The sequence below is a fragment of the Triticum urartu genome, chromosome 5 (genome assembly GCF_003073215.2).
Source record: "Triticum urartu cultivar G1812 chromosome 5, Tu2.1, whole genome shotgun sequence".
Taxonomy (NCBI): Eukaryota; Viridiplantae; Streptophyta; class Magnoliopsida; order Poales; family Poaceae; genus Triticum; species Triticum urartu.
The window spans coordinates 294,940,243-294,956,533 of NC_053026.1; the positions used below are offsets into that span (position 1 = coordinate 294,940,243).

The 16,291-nt window shown below is 44.0% G+C and overlaps 1 protein-coding gene across 1 annotated transcript; it reads right to left on the reverse strand.

Moving 5' to 3' along the window:
• Positions 1-10,118: 10,118 nt before the first annotated feature.
• Positions 10,119-13,542, reverse strand: LOC125555910. The gene is made up of 2 exons (XM_048718713.1): positions 13,410-13,542; positions 10,119-10,881 (listed from the first exon to the last, which is right to left on the reverse strand). The coding sequence occupies exons 1-2, from the start codon at positions 13,429-13,431 to the stop codon at positions 10,145-10,147; spliced, it is 759 nt and encodes a 252-aa protein (XP_048574670.1). The 5' UTR covers positions 13,432-13,542; the 3' UTR covers positions 10,119-10,144.
• Between the last annotated feature and the right edge of the window lie 2,749 nt (positions 13,543-16,291).

Sequence of the window (16,291 nt, forward strand, 5' to 3'; positions counted from 1 at the left end):
AATTCCTTGGTAGATCTCTTGTGTCTTGGTCTTCCAAGAAACAAAACTCGGTATCCTTATCCACTGCCGAAGCGGAATACATTGCCGCTGGTTCATGTTGTGCTCAATTACTTTGGATGACCCAAACTCTTAAAGATTATGGGATATATGTGAAACATGTTCCATTACTTTGTGACAATGAAAGTGCTATCAAGATTGCTCACAATCCCGTGCAACACTCTTGAACTAAGCATATTGAAGTTCGTCATCATTTCATTCGAGATCACGTTGCTAAGGGTGACATAAACCTTAAGCATGTTCGTACCAATAAGCAATTAGCGGATATATTCACTAAACCACTTGATGAGAAAATGTTTTGCAGGTTAAGAGGTGAATTGAACATCATTGATGCTTCAAATTTGGAGTAGGAACTCCATTGGATACATGCAAGACTTGAGCTTACGACTAATCACTTGATATTTCTCTTATGATGATTATCTTATGTCTTGAAAATTTGCATCTTGCATGTTATCTAACCCTTGTAGGTACTTGGATGAATCTAATTCTATGAGATTGCAACTCACTCACATCTTGAGCAATCTCTACATCACCAAGTCTCTACACAATGGTGGTTGATGACAAGGAAGCACGAAACCTTTCAAACATATCCTTTACCAAATTATATGTTGAGTTTCATGATTTTCATGTTGGATACACAAGTGCTCTTCCTTGCGAAAACTAACCCATGTAGGTAGATGAACTCAAAATCCAAAGGGTGCTCCCAACTCTTGATGGGCTACATCAACCTTGAGCAACCCACACAAGTTCAACTACATGATCAAGACCAACACCGCCAACCAAGGTATGTTATTCAATCTTAGAGTAGCTTTACTCCAAGTCATGAGTCAAAGCAACTCGACAAGATGTGAATACATCAAGATACTTAAACGAAAAATGGTAACCCCATTTTGAGCTTAAACGATGAGTACGACCTATGATCAAGTGATCTCACTTGACTCCTAAGTCAATATACTCTAACATAGGTGACTTTGTCACCGCCCAACTCTAGATGAAGTTCTCTTGTGTTCTTTTCTGTGTTCTTGCATTTGTCTCATGCATATTTGTTTCCCCTTTCAAAAAAAATTCATCTAGATCTTTTAGTTTCTTTTCTTTGCTTTTTGTTCTGCATTTTCTGCATCCAATTCATTGCAAATCTTTGTGAGATCTTATTTGTCCAGTGAGCTGAGGTGACAAGTGTTTTTCTCTGTGATGAACTCGGTTCCACCGGTTTCATGTCTCCAGTCTAGCTGAAGATTTTCGGAGCAACCGAAGCATACAAATCGGTGACACTGATTTCACTACAGGAAAAACATTTTGCCATTTATTCCTGCTTTATTCTTGATCCAGCTCCACTCAATGAATCTTGTCCTCTGCAAGCATCAAATTTACCTTAATGCTTTGTACTGTGATTCAAGGACCGAACCCATTCACAACAAATTCCAGAAGGCCCTTCTTGGAAATTGATGTCAAAGGGGGAGAGAGAGATCACATCAAAGCTTAATCATATCTCTAGGGGGAGAGATCTCTAGGGGGAGGGAATACTCTAGGAAAGAGTAATCTTCAAGGATCCCAGATGCTTGATGTTCAAGAGGAGAGATGCCACATGTCTTCTTGGGGGAAAGACATGTTCATATGTGCTTATTGGCATTAGCTCTATTCATTTGTTTCTTTGAGCTCTGTTTTTCTGTTTTCTATCTTCTCCCAGTATCCCATGCTAGATTCAGGGGGAGCAAGACATCCAAGGGAAAGAAATTTATTAAATTCATTGTATATCTTTCTCTTTGGGGACATGTCAATATCTATCGTGGTACTTTGTACTCACTCTACATGTCATCCCAGTCTTGGTACTCTTGTGGTTTCTTTTGTTTGCTCTAGCTAGTGGGTGCATCTGTGTTATCTAACCTTGTTTACGTAGGCTCATCCCATCCTAGCCAACTCAAGACCACAAGGTAAGTATATGCATCATAGTCATGTGTATGAGAAATTCTTGCTGATGTACATACTGTTTGTAAGAAGGACTCATGGGCATGAAGGTACATTTCCCATATTCATATCTTTTGCCCTGATGCATATAGCCAAGATACATGTAACACATTGCTACTCTATCATGGTTATGCTCTCACATGCTTCTATATTCCATATTCACATGATTGCATACATGTAGGGGGAGAATATGCTTGTTACATGTCTTTCCAAAGCTTTACTTGCTATTCTCTATATCTTTATCTAAAGCTTTGATGTATGTTGCCATCAATTACCAAAAAGGGGGAGATTGAAAGCACAAGTGCTCCCTGGGTGATTTTGATAATTAATGAGAACATATCTCTTGTTGGACTAATACTTTTACCTAGTATGTTTCAGACAAGTTCAACAAATTAAGTGGCATGGACTAAAGGATGTGGAACCCCTTCAAGATGCTAAGGACAAAGGATTAGCTCAAGCTTCAAGATCAGGACTCTACATTTTCTATTTTAGTGATCCAAGATCACATTGAATCTATAGGAAAAGCCAATACTATCAAGAGGGAATGACGTGTTGCGTAATGGCTTGCTTGCTCAAAGTGCTTAGTGATATGCTCCAAAACCCTCAACTACCTTACCCACATCCACATATGACCTAAACCAAAAGTCAAACTCGGCCCCACCGATTCTTCTATCCGGCGCCACCGAGTTCAGATGTCATAGCCACTGCCACAAACCCTAGGCAAATCGGTTTCACCGACAGGGATCTCGGTCTCACCGAGATGGGATTGTAATCTCTCTGTGTATGTCCATTACCAAAATCGGTCCCACCGAGATTGAGCAATCGGTACTACCGAGATTACAATGCAAACTTTCTGGTTAGCTTATTACCAAAATCAGTCCCACCGAGTTTGTGTAATCGATCTCACCAAGTTTGCCTGACCAACTCTTTGGTTAGCTTATTACCAAAATCGGTCCCACCGAGTTTGTGTAATCGGTCTCACCGAGATTAAGTTATGCCCTAACCCTAACCATATCAGTCCTACCGAGTTGCATCTCAGTCCCACCGAAAATCCTAACGGTCACTAGGTTTGCTAAATCGGTCCGACCGAGTTTCTCAATTCGGTCTCACCGAGATTGGTAAATTGTGTGTAACGGTTATTTTTTGTGTGGAGGTTATATATACCCCTCCACCCACTCTTCATTCGTGGAGAGAGCCATCAGAACATACCTACACTTCCAATACACATTTTCTGAGAGAGAACCACTTACTCATGTGTTGAGGCCAAGATATTCCATTCCCACCATATGAATCTTGATCTCTGGCCTTCCCCAAGTTGCTTTCCACTCAAATATTCTTTCCACCAAATCCAAATCCTGTGTGAGAGAGAGTTGAGTGTTGGTGAGACTATCATTTGAAGCACAAGAGCAAGGAGTTCATCATAAACACACCATTTGTTACTTCTTGGAGAGTGGTGTCTCCTAGATTGGCTAGGTGTCACTTGGGAGCCTCCGAAAAGATTGTGGAGTTGAACCAAGGAGTTTGTAAGGGCAAGGAGATCGCCTACTTCGTGAAGATCTACCGCTAGTGAGGCAAGTCCTTCGTGGGCGATGGCCATGATGGGATAGACAAGGTTGCTTCTTCGTGGACCCTTCGTGGGTGGAGCCCTCCGTGGACTCGCGCAACCGTTACCCTTCGTGGGTTGAAGTCTCCATCAACGTGCATGTATGATAGCACCACCTATCGGAACCACGACAAAAACATCTGTGTCTCCAATTGCGTTTGAATTCTCCAAACCCTTCCCCTTACATTCTTGCAAGTTGCATGCTTTACTTTCCCCTGCTCATATACTCTTTGCATGCTTGCTTGATATGTATTGTGTTTGTTAAACTTGTGCCAAAACTCCACTTTAACTTAAAGAAATTAAAAACTGCAACTTTTGGTACTTAGTGTCTAATCCCCCCCCCCTCTAGACACCTCTTCTCGATCCTTTCAGCTGGCCCCCCTTTCCTTCTTCTCATCTTCCCCTTCCCCCCTCCTATTAGGACAAGGAAAGGGGGGAAACCTACTCCTAGTAGGAGTAGGAATCCCCCCTTGGGGGCGCACCATGAGGGCCGGCCGGCCCCCTCCTCCCCTCCTTTATATACGGGGGAGGGGGCACCCCATAGACACACAAGTTGACAATTGTTTTAGCCGTGTGCGGTGCCCCCCTCCACAGATACACACCTCGGTCATATCGTCATAGTGCTTAGGCGAAGCCCTGCGCCGGTAACTTCATCATCACCGTCAACACGCCACTACTGCAGGATGCTGCTAACACGACACTACGATCAGAGACCCTACGAGAAACTGTGTGCGATGCCATAATCGCAAACGGTGCTGTATGAAAACCGTCAGAAATGTGTAAAACGTTTGCAATGACGGATGCATCAAACACGGTTCAGATTTTAGTTGCGCGTGTGATGAAGGGCATACGGTTCAGTTCAATGAACTGTTTGCGATGAGGAGGAAGAAAAGAAATGGGCAGCCAGATGGAGGCGTGTGCGATACACAACATACGGTTCACTCAGATGAATTGTTTGTGATTAGGCAACACAAAAGAAATGGTCAGCCAGATCAAAGGTGTGTGCGATATACGACGTGTGGTTCACTCGGATGAACTGATTGCATTGAGACATGAGAACAGAAACGGTTCAACTTAACAAGATGTGTGTGATACGCGGCAAACAGGTCTGTAATCAGAAATGTGTCTGTAGACTGATAAGAACACAGAGGGTTGCTGCTAATAAGACGTGTGTGTTGTGCGATGGGATTGCATACAGAACAATATATATATATATAGACACACACACACACATAATTATAAGGACATGCTTGCATAACCAAATTAAACATCCACTTACATAGGTGGCTACTACAACTATGGCATTTGCACACACCAAAGTAAACTATTATATGCATAATTACATATGTGGCTACTACACACATGACATTTCCACACACCAATAAAGTAAATTATATTGCATGCATGATTAGCTAGCATAAACGATCATCTGATCATCATCTACTTCTTGTGACGCTGCTTGCTCTTCTTGTGGCTCGATCTGGGCTCGTCGATTTGGGTAAGGAGGCACTTCCTCATGTCAACAATCCACCTGTGCATCTCATAGCATGTGTACACGCTCTTGGCCGCAAACCTGAGGTGAGGTTCATCCAGTTGCCGCATCCAGGCCCCATGCCAGGATACATGGCTTGTTTTCTGGGCATCCTGCTTCATATTTTCGTAGTAGGGGTTGATGATGGCCGAGGCGAGTTCGACCAGGGAGTCCTGCTTCGTGCTGCCCCAGACCCTGTAGTGGTCACGGATTTCGACAAGGTTCTTGCAGGCCAAGCCCGTAACACTGAGTGCTTTTACATCGTCTTTGGTATCCACTGTGGTGAACTTGTAGTCGGTGCTGTTGGCAAACCTGTTGAAACGTTCACAAGGCTCTGTGGCCATGCAGTAGTGGTAGATGAGGACATGATGGTGCACGCACAACTAGGCAATGGCAACCTTCTGATCTATGCCGGGACGACTGGCAGTGTACTGGAGGTCGATGCCGACCACCTTGTGCTTGTCTCCACCAAGCAACTGCTCAACGCTGTTGATGTAGTCGTCCACCACGGCCGGGTCGATGGTGTACACCACCAAGAGATCCGTCTCCCTCGCGTGGGTCTCCAGTCTATGCTCGCCGAACTCCATTGGAGCGCCGCCGGACATCCCCTCTCTAAGCGTCGTTGTAGGTTTGCTTGTTGTGTTGTGGGGCACGATCGAAAGGTTGAAGAGACCAAGGTTATAATGGCCGCGGGAATTAAAGGGGAAGCCGGACGGCCAGGAATATCGGCAGGCCCTGATGGCAGTTCTAATTTGCAGCGCGTAACTCCAGCGTGCCGCACGTAACTGCATCGTGTGGCAACGTGCGCGGCGCAAACACATGCATACGGGGCCCCCGACGTGATCGTGCGCATGCCCAACCATTGGCATAGCATGCGCGGAGGGACGCGAGAAGAGCGCTCCGCGGTAGCCTCAACGGCGAGCAACCATATATATGCATATAGCAGTTGAACACGCAAGGAAAAGCTGTCCACAAGCCGAGCGCGCCGATGGACGCGAGCAGAGCACGCCGCGGCGCATAACGATGAGCACAGCGTGCTGCGGCGCCTAACGGCGGGATAGACCTTCATTCAAACCAATCAAAATAAGACTGGAACGGACATGTCTGTATTGAGCAAAGGGATCGCACATGTCTGTATTGACTGGAACGAGAATGCAATAGCAAAATAAGAATTAAGACCACGATGATGCGATCGTAGTGGTGGTTACAGGAGGTAAGAAGAAAGATGCATCCATCAACGTACGACCTCCTCCTCCTCAACTCAGTGCGCCGGCCGGGCCACCGACCGGTGGCTAAGGAGCGGCGACTTGTGTGGCGAGGTCAAGGTGCTTCTCAACTAAGGCATCCAAGGCTTCCAGCCGGCTGAAGAAGGCCAACGTCGTAGCGTCCTCACTGGCCTTGTAGATACCTATGTACACGATTCGTTCGTACACATGGATGTGTAGGCCGACGGTTTCTTGCAGGGTGAGGCGCCTTGCGGCGAGCGTGACCTCTAGGTGGACATTCTTCATGGCGTCGGCGGGCAGTCGCAGGGCCACCAGTGCTTCAAAGAGGTTCCGTCCATGGAGGCCGATTAGGGTGGCAGGCAATGAGGAGCCCAGGCGTGCGGGTTGGAGGAGTACGGCGATGTCGTCCGCGAGCTTCTTGACGACGGTGAACCTGTTGGTGCTGCGAACGATCATCTGGTCCAACTGAGAGTCGTAGCTGGCGTCGACGGCGGCCATCCACCAGTCGGTCGCCAACACTGTATGGAGACGATCCACGGTACCATGCCGCAGGCCGGCGTCGTGGACCATCTGGCACAGCCGCTGGCTGCTCGCGCGCATCGCCGCCATGGGTCTAGAGTGGGCACTTTTGCGCTTATTAGTGTAAGTGCTTAGGCAAATGTTTAGGTGCGTACGATGTGGTAGATCCATTGGAACGGAGGGGCGCCTTTATATGAGTGCAAATTGTGTTGCATTCACATCGTGCTGTCTCTTTACCCGGTCCTCCCATTACTTCCCTCGTGCATTCACACGATGCTAATTGAAGGAGGATGCATCATTGGCCGTTCAACATTTCGGGAACCGCTACCCTCTCCCTCGTCTGCATTAAAGCTTATTGGGAACCACGCCGCCCATTGTCAAATCGAATAGTACTGCACCGCCCCACTAGTGATTCACACGGGTCATCCGAAAGAACCGTTTGTGTTCAAGAGATACACAAATCCTGCTCTCACTTTGCATACGGGTGTTCTATCTGAAACCATCATGCTTGTTGTGAGAAACTCTAGTTTGTGAGAAGCATATACACAAACCTGCCCCAAATGGGACAAAAACTTTACCACTGCATGTTGATGCCGCTCCATGATAGCATGCCAAGTTTCATGAATTTCAGACGGGTTTTGGATTTACTAAAATTTAAAAACCAGGTGTCTCAATGTTTGCGGCCGAGTGACGGTGGCATGGTGCATGACATTCATTCCCATTTCTTGCATGGGACCTAAGCATGCACCCAAGGACCAAAGATTTGATTTTTCAACCAATTTATATGCATCGAAGCATGTGCATGTAGTTCAAATTTGAATTATGCACATAAATGCATTGAAAACTCACTTAATGCATAAAAATGTTCAAACGAACCCCGAAAAATCACAAAAAATAACACAACACTCCTGTTGTTCTATGTTGACACGAGAAATTTTTTGAAAGCAATTAGAGGCAATGGATATCGCTTCGACCCAAAGTTGGGGCATTCCCTACCAAAACCATCATGATTGTTGTGAGAAACTCTAGTTTGTGAGAAGCATATACACAAACCTGCCCCAAATGGGACAAATACTTTACCACGGCATGTTGATGCCACTCCATGATAGCATGCCAAGTTTCATGAATTTCAGACGAGTTTTGAATTTACTAGAATTTAAAAACCAAGTATCTCAATGTTTGCGGCCGAGTGACGGTGGCACGGTGCTTGACATTCATTCCCATTTCTTGCATTGTACCTAAGCATGCACCCAAGGACAAAGATTTGATTTTTCAACCAATTTATATGCACCGGAGCATGTGCATGTAGTTCAAATTTGAATTATGCACATAAATGCATTGAAAACTCACTTAATGCATACAAATGTCCAAACGAACCCCGAAAAATCACAAAAAATAACACAACACTCGTATTGTTCTATGTTGACACAAGAAAAAAATTGAAAGCAATTAGAGGCAATGGATATCGTTTCGTCCCCAAAGTTGGGGCGTTCCCTACCGAAACCATCATGCTTGTTGTGAGAAGCTCTGGTTTATGAGAAGCATATACCCAAACCTGCCCCAAATGGGACAAAAACTTTACCACAGCATGTTGATGACGCTCCATGATAGCATGCCAAGTTTCATGAATTTCAGACGAGTTTTGGATTTACTAAAATTTAAAAACCAGATATCTCAATGTTTGCGGCCAGTGACGGTGGCAGGGTGTTTGACATTCATTCCCATTTCTTGCATGGGACCTAAGCATGCACCCAAGGACAAAGATTTGTTTTTTCAACCAATTTATATGCACTGGAGCATGTCCATGTAGTTCAAATTTGAATTATGCACATAAATGCATTGAAAACTCACTTAATGCATAAAAATGTCCAAACGAACCCTGAATAATTCCAATTCTTTTATGATCACTGCAAATAAAAGTTCTAGCAATTCAAACACCGTCCATGGCCGCTATGACCCCATTATGTAATTCAAATCAAGACGAAAAATCAAGTAGATCCCACACAGTTTATTATAACCAACCGTGTGAGATGCAGCACAAAATATCTTCGGACCGTGTGTGAATAAGGGACCATGTCTGATGACACTTTGCGCGCCAGTTTTTTGGCTAAAGCGATTCCAAATTTTCGGTTTCCACGGAAATATCTACCTCCCCGCCCTCTCCCCCTTACCAAAAGCCACATTTCCCCTTTTCTGCCTTCCTTTCCAAATTGAAACCTTCACTCCTTGCTTGCAGCGCCGCCGCCTCCTCGCCGGCGACCCTCCTTCACGCTGCTCGGCCTCGCCTATCCAGGCAGGTAATCCACACCCGACCCCCATCCTCCTCCTTCTTCCACAACCCACATGCCCCGATCGTCGGCGCGAGCGCGACACCTTCCACCCAAATCACCGACCCCTCCACCAAATAAGCGCCAGCCTAAGAATTGGTGCACGCAGTATAGCCAAGACCTCAAGAAGCATTTGGCAGCGGAGAAGCAAATCGCGGCCACACGCGCGGATGAGGTCGTGATGGATGTCATTCGTGCCGACCCCCAGATCTTGGAGGAGCACCTCGCCGTCGAGGGCACCATTGACGCCTCGCGCGCCGACGCCGCGACGCGGTTGGCTGCTTTAAACGATAGTTTGTGGCGTTTTCTCGAGGCCACCGTCGGTGCCTTCGATGAAGACTACAAGGTGTTTTCTCAGCGTGCACGTGCTTACCTCATCTCGAGAGCCAGTAGGTTGGTGCCCGGAGCGGCTCAGGCAACTCACCATTACAACGAGGGCACCCACGATGCGGAGGCCTCGCCCTCTTCCATGTCCAAGGAGCCAATCGTCATTGATATCTCCGACAATGAGGAGTAGCTTGTCTTATTAGCTCACTATAAGGACCCATGCTTAGTTTGCTAGCTACTGCCTTTTCTTAACAAATTCTAGTGAATTGTGCTATCTACTTTCACCATGCAATCTTCTGCTATAGTGTATATGTTCTATATGTCTTGCAATGTGGTGTTCAATTAACTTCTTGGTTCAATTATGCAAATGTGATGTTCAATTCTTCAGGGTGTAATATTTCCAAGTTGTTAAGTATGCTTGGTTTGGTTAACTGTCTGATCTTCTATTAGGAGTATGTTATATTGTTCAATTGGTGTTTAGTTAACTGTTTGGTTCATTTGTTGTGGCTTGGTTCACTTGTTGTGGTGTTTAGTTAACTGCTTGGTTCAATTCTGCAATGCGATGTTCAACTGTTGTGGCTGCATTCTTTTATTGTATACTCCCTCCGTCCGGAAAAAGTTGTCCACAACTTAGTGTACTGCGAATTTTGCAAAAACGCCATCGTAGCTTAAAATCTGTTACAAACAGGTCGCCTTTTCCTTCATTCTTCCTCTGTCCGTCACCCGTGCGCGTCGCCAGGGCAAGTCGCCGCCGGGGGCCTACGCCGGCGCTGCCCAGGGCTTGCTCCTCCGCCGCCCAGGACCTGCGCCGCCCAATTTCTTGCTCCGTCGCCGCCCAAGATGTGCTCCTCCGACGCCTAGGTCCTGTGCCGCCCAATTGCTTGCTCCGCCGCCGCCAAGTACGTGGTCCTCCGCCACCCAGGACCTGCACCACCCAATTGCTTGCTCCGCCGCTACGCAGGACGTGCTCCTCCGCCACCCAGGACCTGGGCCTCCGCCGCCAGGCCTGCGCGGCCAATATCCCCTCCGCCACCCAGGATCTGTGCCGCCGCCGGCCAGGACCTGTGCGCGCCTGGGTCTCGAGCGCCTCAACCGCAAGTTCCGGCCGCGCCTGGACCTCGAGCTCCCTCAAGCTCGTCCTGGACCTCAAGCTCGAGCTCTTTCCCCTGCTGCTCTGCAAGTTGCTACTGGTCCCTTGCTCGTGTAGCCGCCCGGAGGTCACCTGCTGGTGTGCTGTCGCCGGAGGTCCCCTGCTCGTGCTGCTGTCGGTGAGAAGAAGTACAAGGCTCCTTGCTTTTTCATCTCCAGTGCCGGACCTTTCTTGCTCTGTAATTTTAAACACAATTGATCATGTCCTCTGAAGAAATGTTACAAAAAAAGAAGTTCAGTTAACTGTTACTATTGCTATCTGAATTCCAACCAGATCAATTTGCTGTCAATTGCTCTGTAATACTCAACCAAGTTATGCAAATGAAGATCAACCAGGTTTAACTTCAGTAAATAATGGTTTATTTTCAGTAAATAGTGCAAGCACAAACCAGGTTTATGCAAATGAAGGTCAACCAGGTTTATCTTCAGTAAATAATGGTTTATTTTCAGTAAATAGTGCAGGCACCAACCATGTTTATGCAAATGAAGATCAAATTGATAACCAGGAGTAGCTGTCAATTGATTCGGTAATTTGCAGTAGATCAAACTGCAGTAGATTATTTGCTTCATTGTTGTACAACTGTAGTTTAAATGAAATAGATTATTTGCAAAGTTAAAAAATAACAGATCAGGAATTTGTCTTGTAACTAGTCAAAGATTCTTCTAACAACAAATAAACATATCTAAATTTGCTAAAAAAATCAATCAATTTTCAGTGCACAATCAATCAATTTATTTTGGAAACAAGCAATATGATTCCACCAGATTCCTCAAGACTAACTAGGGTATGTCTTGGTGATTAGTTAAATAAGAAGATCATATTGGCCTTTGCACTATCCATTATCTCCATTAGTGATTCTACTGAAAATATCCAATACCATTGTTTATCTCACCATTGATGAGGCAATGTTACTCCTCTAGAGAAGAAAATGATTGATAAAGACATGCTTCTATATATTCAGATTATATGTAGAAGGTCTATAGTACTTACATGAACCAATGATTGATAAAGAAAATGCTAGCACATGTCCACACAAATTCAGTATCCACATGTCCTCAAATTCATTGTTAACACAAATTCATTATTCAGTGCTACCACATGTCCACACGACGGCATCAGGATGATTGATAAAGAAATGCATAACACTACATTAATACCACATCCTGCATGTTTCAGTTTTGACAGTGAATTTTTTTATTAAATTTTCCTTTACTTGCACTGAATCTAAATAACACTAAAGTTTTCTTTATCAATCATAACAGTAAAGTTTATCTTGCTCAAATCTAGTCTGAATTTACAAAACACTACACTATATAACTTGCAATTTTCAGTACACCATTGTGAGCAAACGTACAAATATACTCACAAGCTCAAGATAGCTCCCAAGTTCAAGCTCAAGATAGGCTAAAGAAGCTCCAGCGGAGTACACTGCATTCAGTGATCTTGCTAAAGAAGCTCTCAAGCCCAAGCTCAAGATAGGCTAAATTTGACAGCTACTGTACTCAAAAGAAGCATTTCGGATTATCACAGCAAACGAAGCATTTTATGCAGTCTGAAGCATTTTGGATTATCACTAGAAACTGAATCTAGCAGTCTGAAGCATTTTGGATTATCACAGCAAAAAAAACTTAATCATGTTTGATGCACATTGATGCAGCACCCCAAAGTCCCAAACATAAGCAGCAGCAGATCGGTATGCATTGTTTGATTAAGTAGCAGCAATAAAAAAAAGGGGGCAGCCCGGTGCATGTAGCTCCCGCTTGCGCAGGGTCCGGGGAAGGGTCCGACTACAGCAGCAATAGCTCAACAAATTAAACAAAAAGAAAGTTTCATATCGGTATGCATTGGAAGGAGAATGCTAGAACACGCAGATGTATCAGCTAGAGCACAATATGTGTGAAAATACAAGCTTCTGAAATTTGTTACAGAAATTTTCCTACTAAAAAGATAACTAAATTTTGTGTACTGGAAGTTTACAGTGAAGTTTCAGTAACTACAGTAACTGAATTTACAGTAAGATTTCTCACTCCATTACACTGCTATTAACTGTATTATTCTACTGTTAACAATCAGAATTAACACTATATTATTCAGTCAAGTTGATGTTCAGAACCTGTCATTTTCTTCCAAAACCTGTCAATTTCTGTCTGGTTTTGATCTGTCAAGTTGATGTCAAACTTGACACATAAATAAAATTTGACATCAATGAAATTTAGACAGTGAATACAGTTTGAACAGTACTCCACTGTCATATTTTCAGTGACTAAAATTCAGTTCTGACAAATTGAAGCCTACTCTATTCTACTCCTAAATTCTGAGCTTGAGTCAAGCAGGGAATACTAAATGGTGGACGAGGCAACAATTACACTTGAGTAAGAAACACTTTGATCATCATAAATACTCCAAATATTGTTATACATTTTTTAATGGTAATTTCACCCATAGTAACATTTCCAGGTGTATGAACAGCTATTTCAGTCAAGCATATTGTATGTTCATCTTAAGCATATGTTCAGGCAAATTTACAGTTATACAGTCAAGCATACTGTATGTTCATCTCAAGCTAATAGTAGTTGAACATTGGAGATCAAAGCATACTGTATGCCCAATGATGTTTCAATGTGTGGTTGCTCTCTCAAATTCCATGGCTAACAGTAGTTTTAAAATCACCAAGGACGCATCTGTACTCGTCTAGCAAGCTCACCTGAGATCAACGGAAGCAGCATCCGTACTCGTACTCCATTCCTCTGCACCAAGTCCTCCTCCAATCGCTGCACAATCCAAGGCGACAAGAACAAAACCAGCTCAGCTGCTTGCTTCACCAAACAATGTTCGAGCTAGCCTTCTTCCTGGTGCACACGGTTCGAGCTGGCCCTACTGAATACAGCAATGCAGAGAGCATCAAGAAAAATGAACTTCAGTCCATGAAAGTGCAGAGTTTAAGCTCTATTCAGCAAATGAAAGCAGCAATACAAGGGTCTGGGCCGGCTAAAGTAAACATTCGACCTCTCTTGCTCGATGGTCTCGACGGGGGTGGGCAGGAGCGCGAGCCTCCAGAGCGCTGTGGCGTCGCGCACCTCCTCGAGCACCTCTGGCATCTTGACCAGCCGGCCCGCGGTGGAGGCAAGCGAGATGACGGCGTTGGCGTCGACGACGGGTGGACAGGGGCCAGGCCGGTCGAGTTGGCGCAACTGGACACGATCCGGCTCACCGCCTGCGCGGACGACTCCTTGGCCACCGTCTCCCGGCGCGCCATCACGGCCGCACCCCACGCCACGGGTGCCGGGGCGGCGGCGCCGGGGGAAGGCGGGGGCGGAAGGCAGCGTAGCCGACCGCCGAGCCAAGGGCCCGCCACGCTTCTTCCATCAACGCTAGGAGGGACGGAGTGGGCGCGAGCAGGAGATGCGGCGGGAGGAAGAAGAAATGATTTTTGGGGAAAAAGAGGAGAGATTCGGGAGGCAGGCAAGGGAGGCAGGGATTCTGCGCGAGGCAGAAGGGAGCGGCGGAAGAGGCAGCTGCGGCGGTGGTGGAGGACACACGGGAGAGCAGGAGAGCAGCGGCGCAGGGCAGCTCCGGCGTCCATGCGCCTGTGTCGGAGCGGCGGAGTGTCGACCGGAGAAGACGAGGAGTGCGGGTTATGTCGGAAGTCTGGGGAGGAGTTTTTTGCAAAAACGTTACGGAGACAACTTTTCCCGGACGGAGGGAGTACCATGTGAGGAATAAATCGAATTTGGTTGTACTAAATACATGAGAAACAAATACAATTGCTATATTTCCAAGTTTTTAAGCATGCTTGGTCTGGTTAATTGTCTGATCTTCTATTAGGAGTATGTTATATTGTGCAATGTGGTGCTCAGTTAACGTTTGGTTCATTTGTTGTGGTGTTTAGTTAACTGCTTGGTTCAATTCTGCAATGTGATGTTCAATTGTTGTGGCTGCATTCTCTTATTGTATGCCATGTGAGGAATAAATCGAATTTGGCTGTACTAAATACATGAGAAACAAATATAATTTCTATATTTCCAAGTTGTTAAGCATGCTTGGTTTGGTTAAATGTCTGATCTTCTATTAGGAGTATGTTATATTGTGCAATGTGGTGCTTAGTTAACGTTTGGTTCATTTGTTGTGGTGTTCAGTTAACTGCTTGGTTCAATTCTGCAATGCGATGTTCAATTGTTGTGGCTGCATTCTCTTATTGTATACCATGTGAGGAATAAATCGAATTTGGCTGCACTTAATACATGAGAAACATATACAAGTGCTATATTTTTTAGTTCTTAATCATGCTTGGTTTGGATAAATACTACGTTCCTAACAAAACTTAGTTTGTGTTGGCAGCACAAATTAATTCACACTAAAGCACGAGTTACTACTAGCTGGAAGCATAGATTTTCCCTAAAAAAAGGTCGAAACCTATCAAAATGTGATATAGCTTCGAAGATCCCAATGTGAGAAATGTTTGCGAGTTCAATAATTTTTTCATGAATTCAAAAAATGTTCAGGAATCGTAATAACAAATCACAAGTTTCCAAAATATTTATGAATTCAGAAAATAAAAGTGATTTTGAACTAATGTTTGCAAATTCAAAAGATGTTCATGAAATCAAAATGTTATTGAATTTTAAAGACACACAAATTAAAAAAAAAGTTTCTTGAATTATAGAAAGTATTACCAGATTTCATAAGTTTCACTAATTTGGAAAATGTTCATGAATTTTGAAAAAATATTGTGAAATTCAACAAATGTCCGTGAATTTCTAAATATTTTATGGACTGAATTTTTTTCACAAAATTTGAAAAACTTTCAGAAACTTTAAAATTGTTAATGGATCCATGAAACATTTGTGAGTCTCAAAAAATGTTCACAAACTCAAAATTTGAACAAATAAATATAAGGATAAAGGGAACACAAAATGAAGTAATAAAAAGAAATAAAGAATTAATAAAAAACGAAATACCGAAAACTAAAAAATACTCAAAAAGAACGCACCCTTTGCTTATTGAATATGGTGTGCGTTTGACTGGTATCCATTGCGTTAGCTGGCCATAGGTGTAGCCTTCGCACCCTTTGCTTCTTTTTGTTTTAATTTTACCTCCTTTATACACATATTAGTTAATTATCCATGTGTTACAATTAGGGCATACATATTCTACTGGTTCAACATCCATCTTGTCTTACAAATATCTTATGCTCACCATATTCTTTATTTTGGTAAGATTTAATTTGATTTGTGTATGAGCAGGAAAAGGCAAGGAAAGTTTTGCTTTAGTTAAGCCTTTGATAAGATTTAATTTGATTTGGGTACGTAGGGAATGCAATGAAAGTTTTGATTTAGTTGAGATTTAATAAAATTTTATTTAATTTGATTGAATTAATGTAATACATGGTTTTTAGAAATCATAAATTTTGTTTAGATTACTCGAAATTCCTGTTGGTTTTTTTTCTACTGCACCGATTAAGATTTACAAAAAGAATCAACAAGAAATAAAAGGGGGAGGGATACGTGGGAAGAAAAATTGCGGAGAAGCCAAGGCAAACCCACCAACTCCCTTTTGTTTGGTGATTCAACCAACTCCCTTTTAATA

Bases quoted from the DNA above. Each gene is read 5' to 3' on its own strand.
- LOC125555910 (XM_048718713.1), bottom strand. From the start codon at position 13,431: ATGCTGCTTCCGTTGATCTCAG. The intron at 10,882-13,409 runs GTGAGCTTGCTA...TTAAAATTACAG, and splicing joins GCTGCTTCCGTTGATCTCAG to AGCAAGAAAGGTCCGGCACT.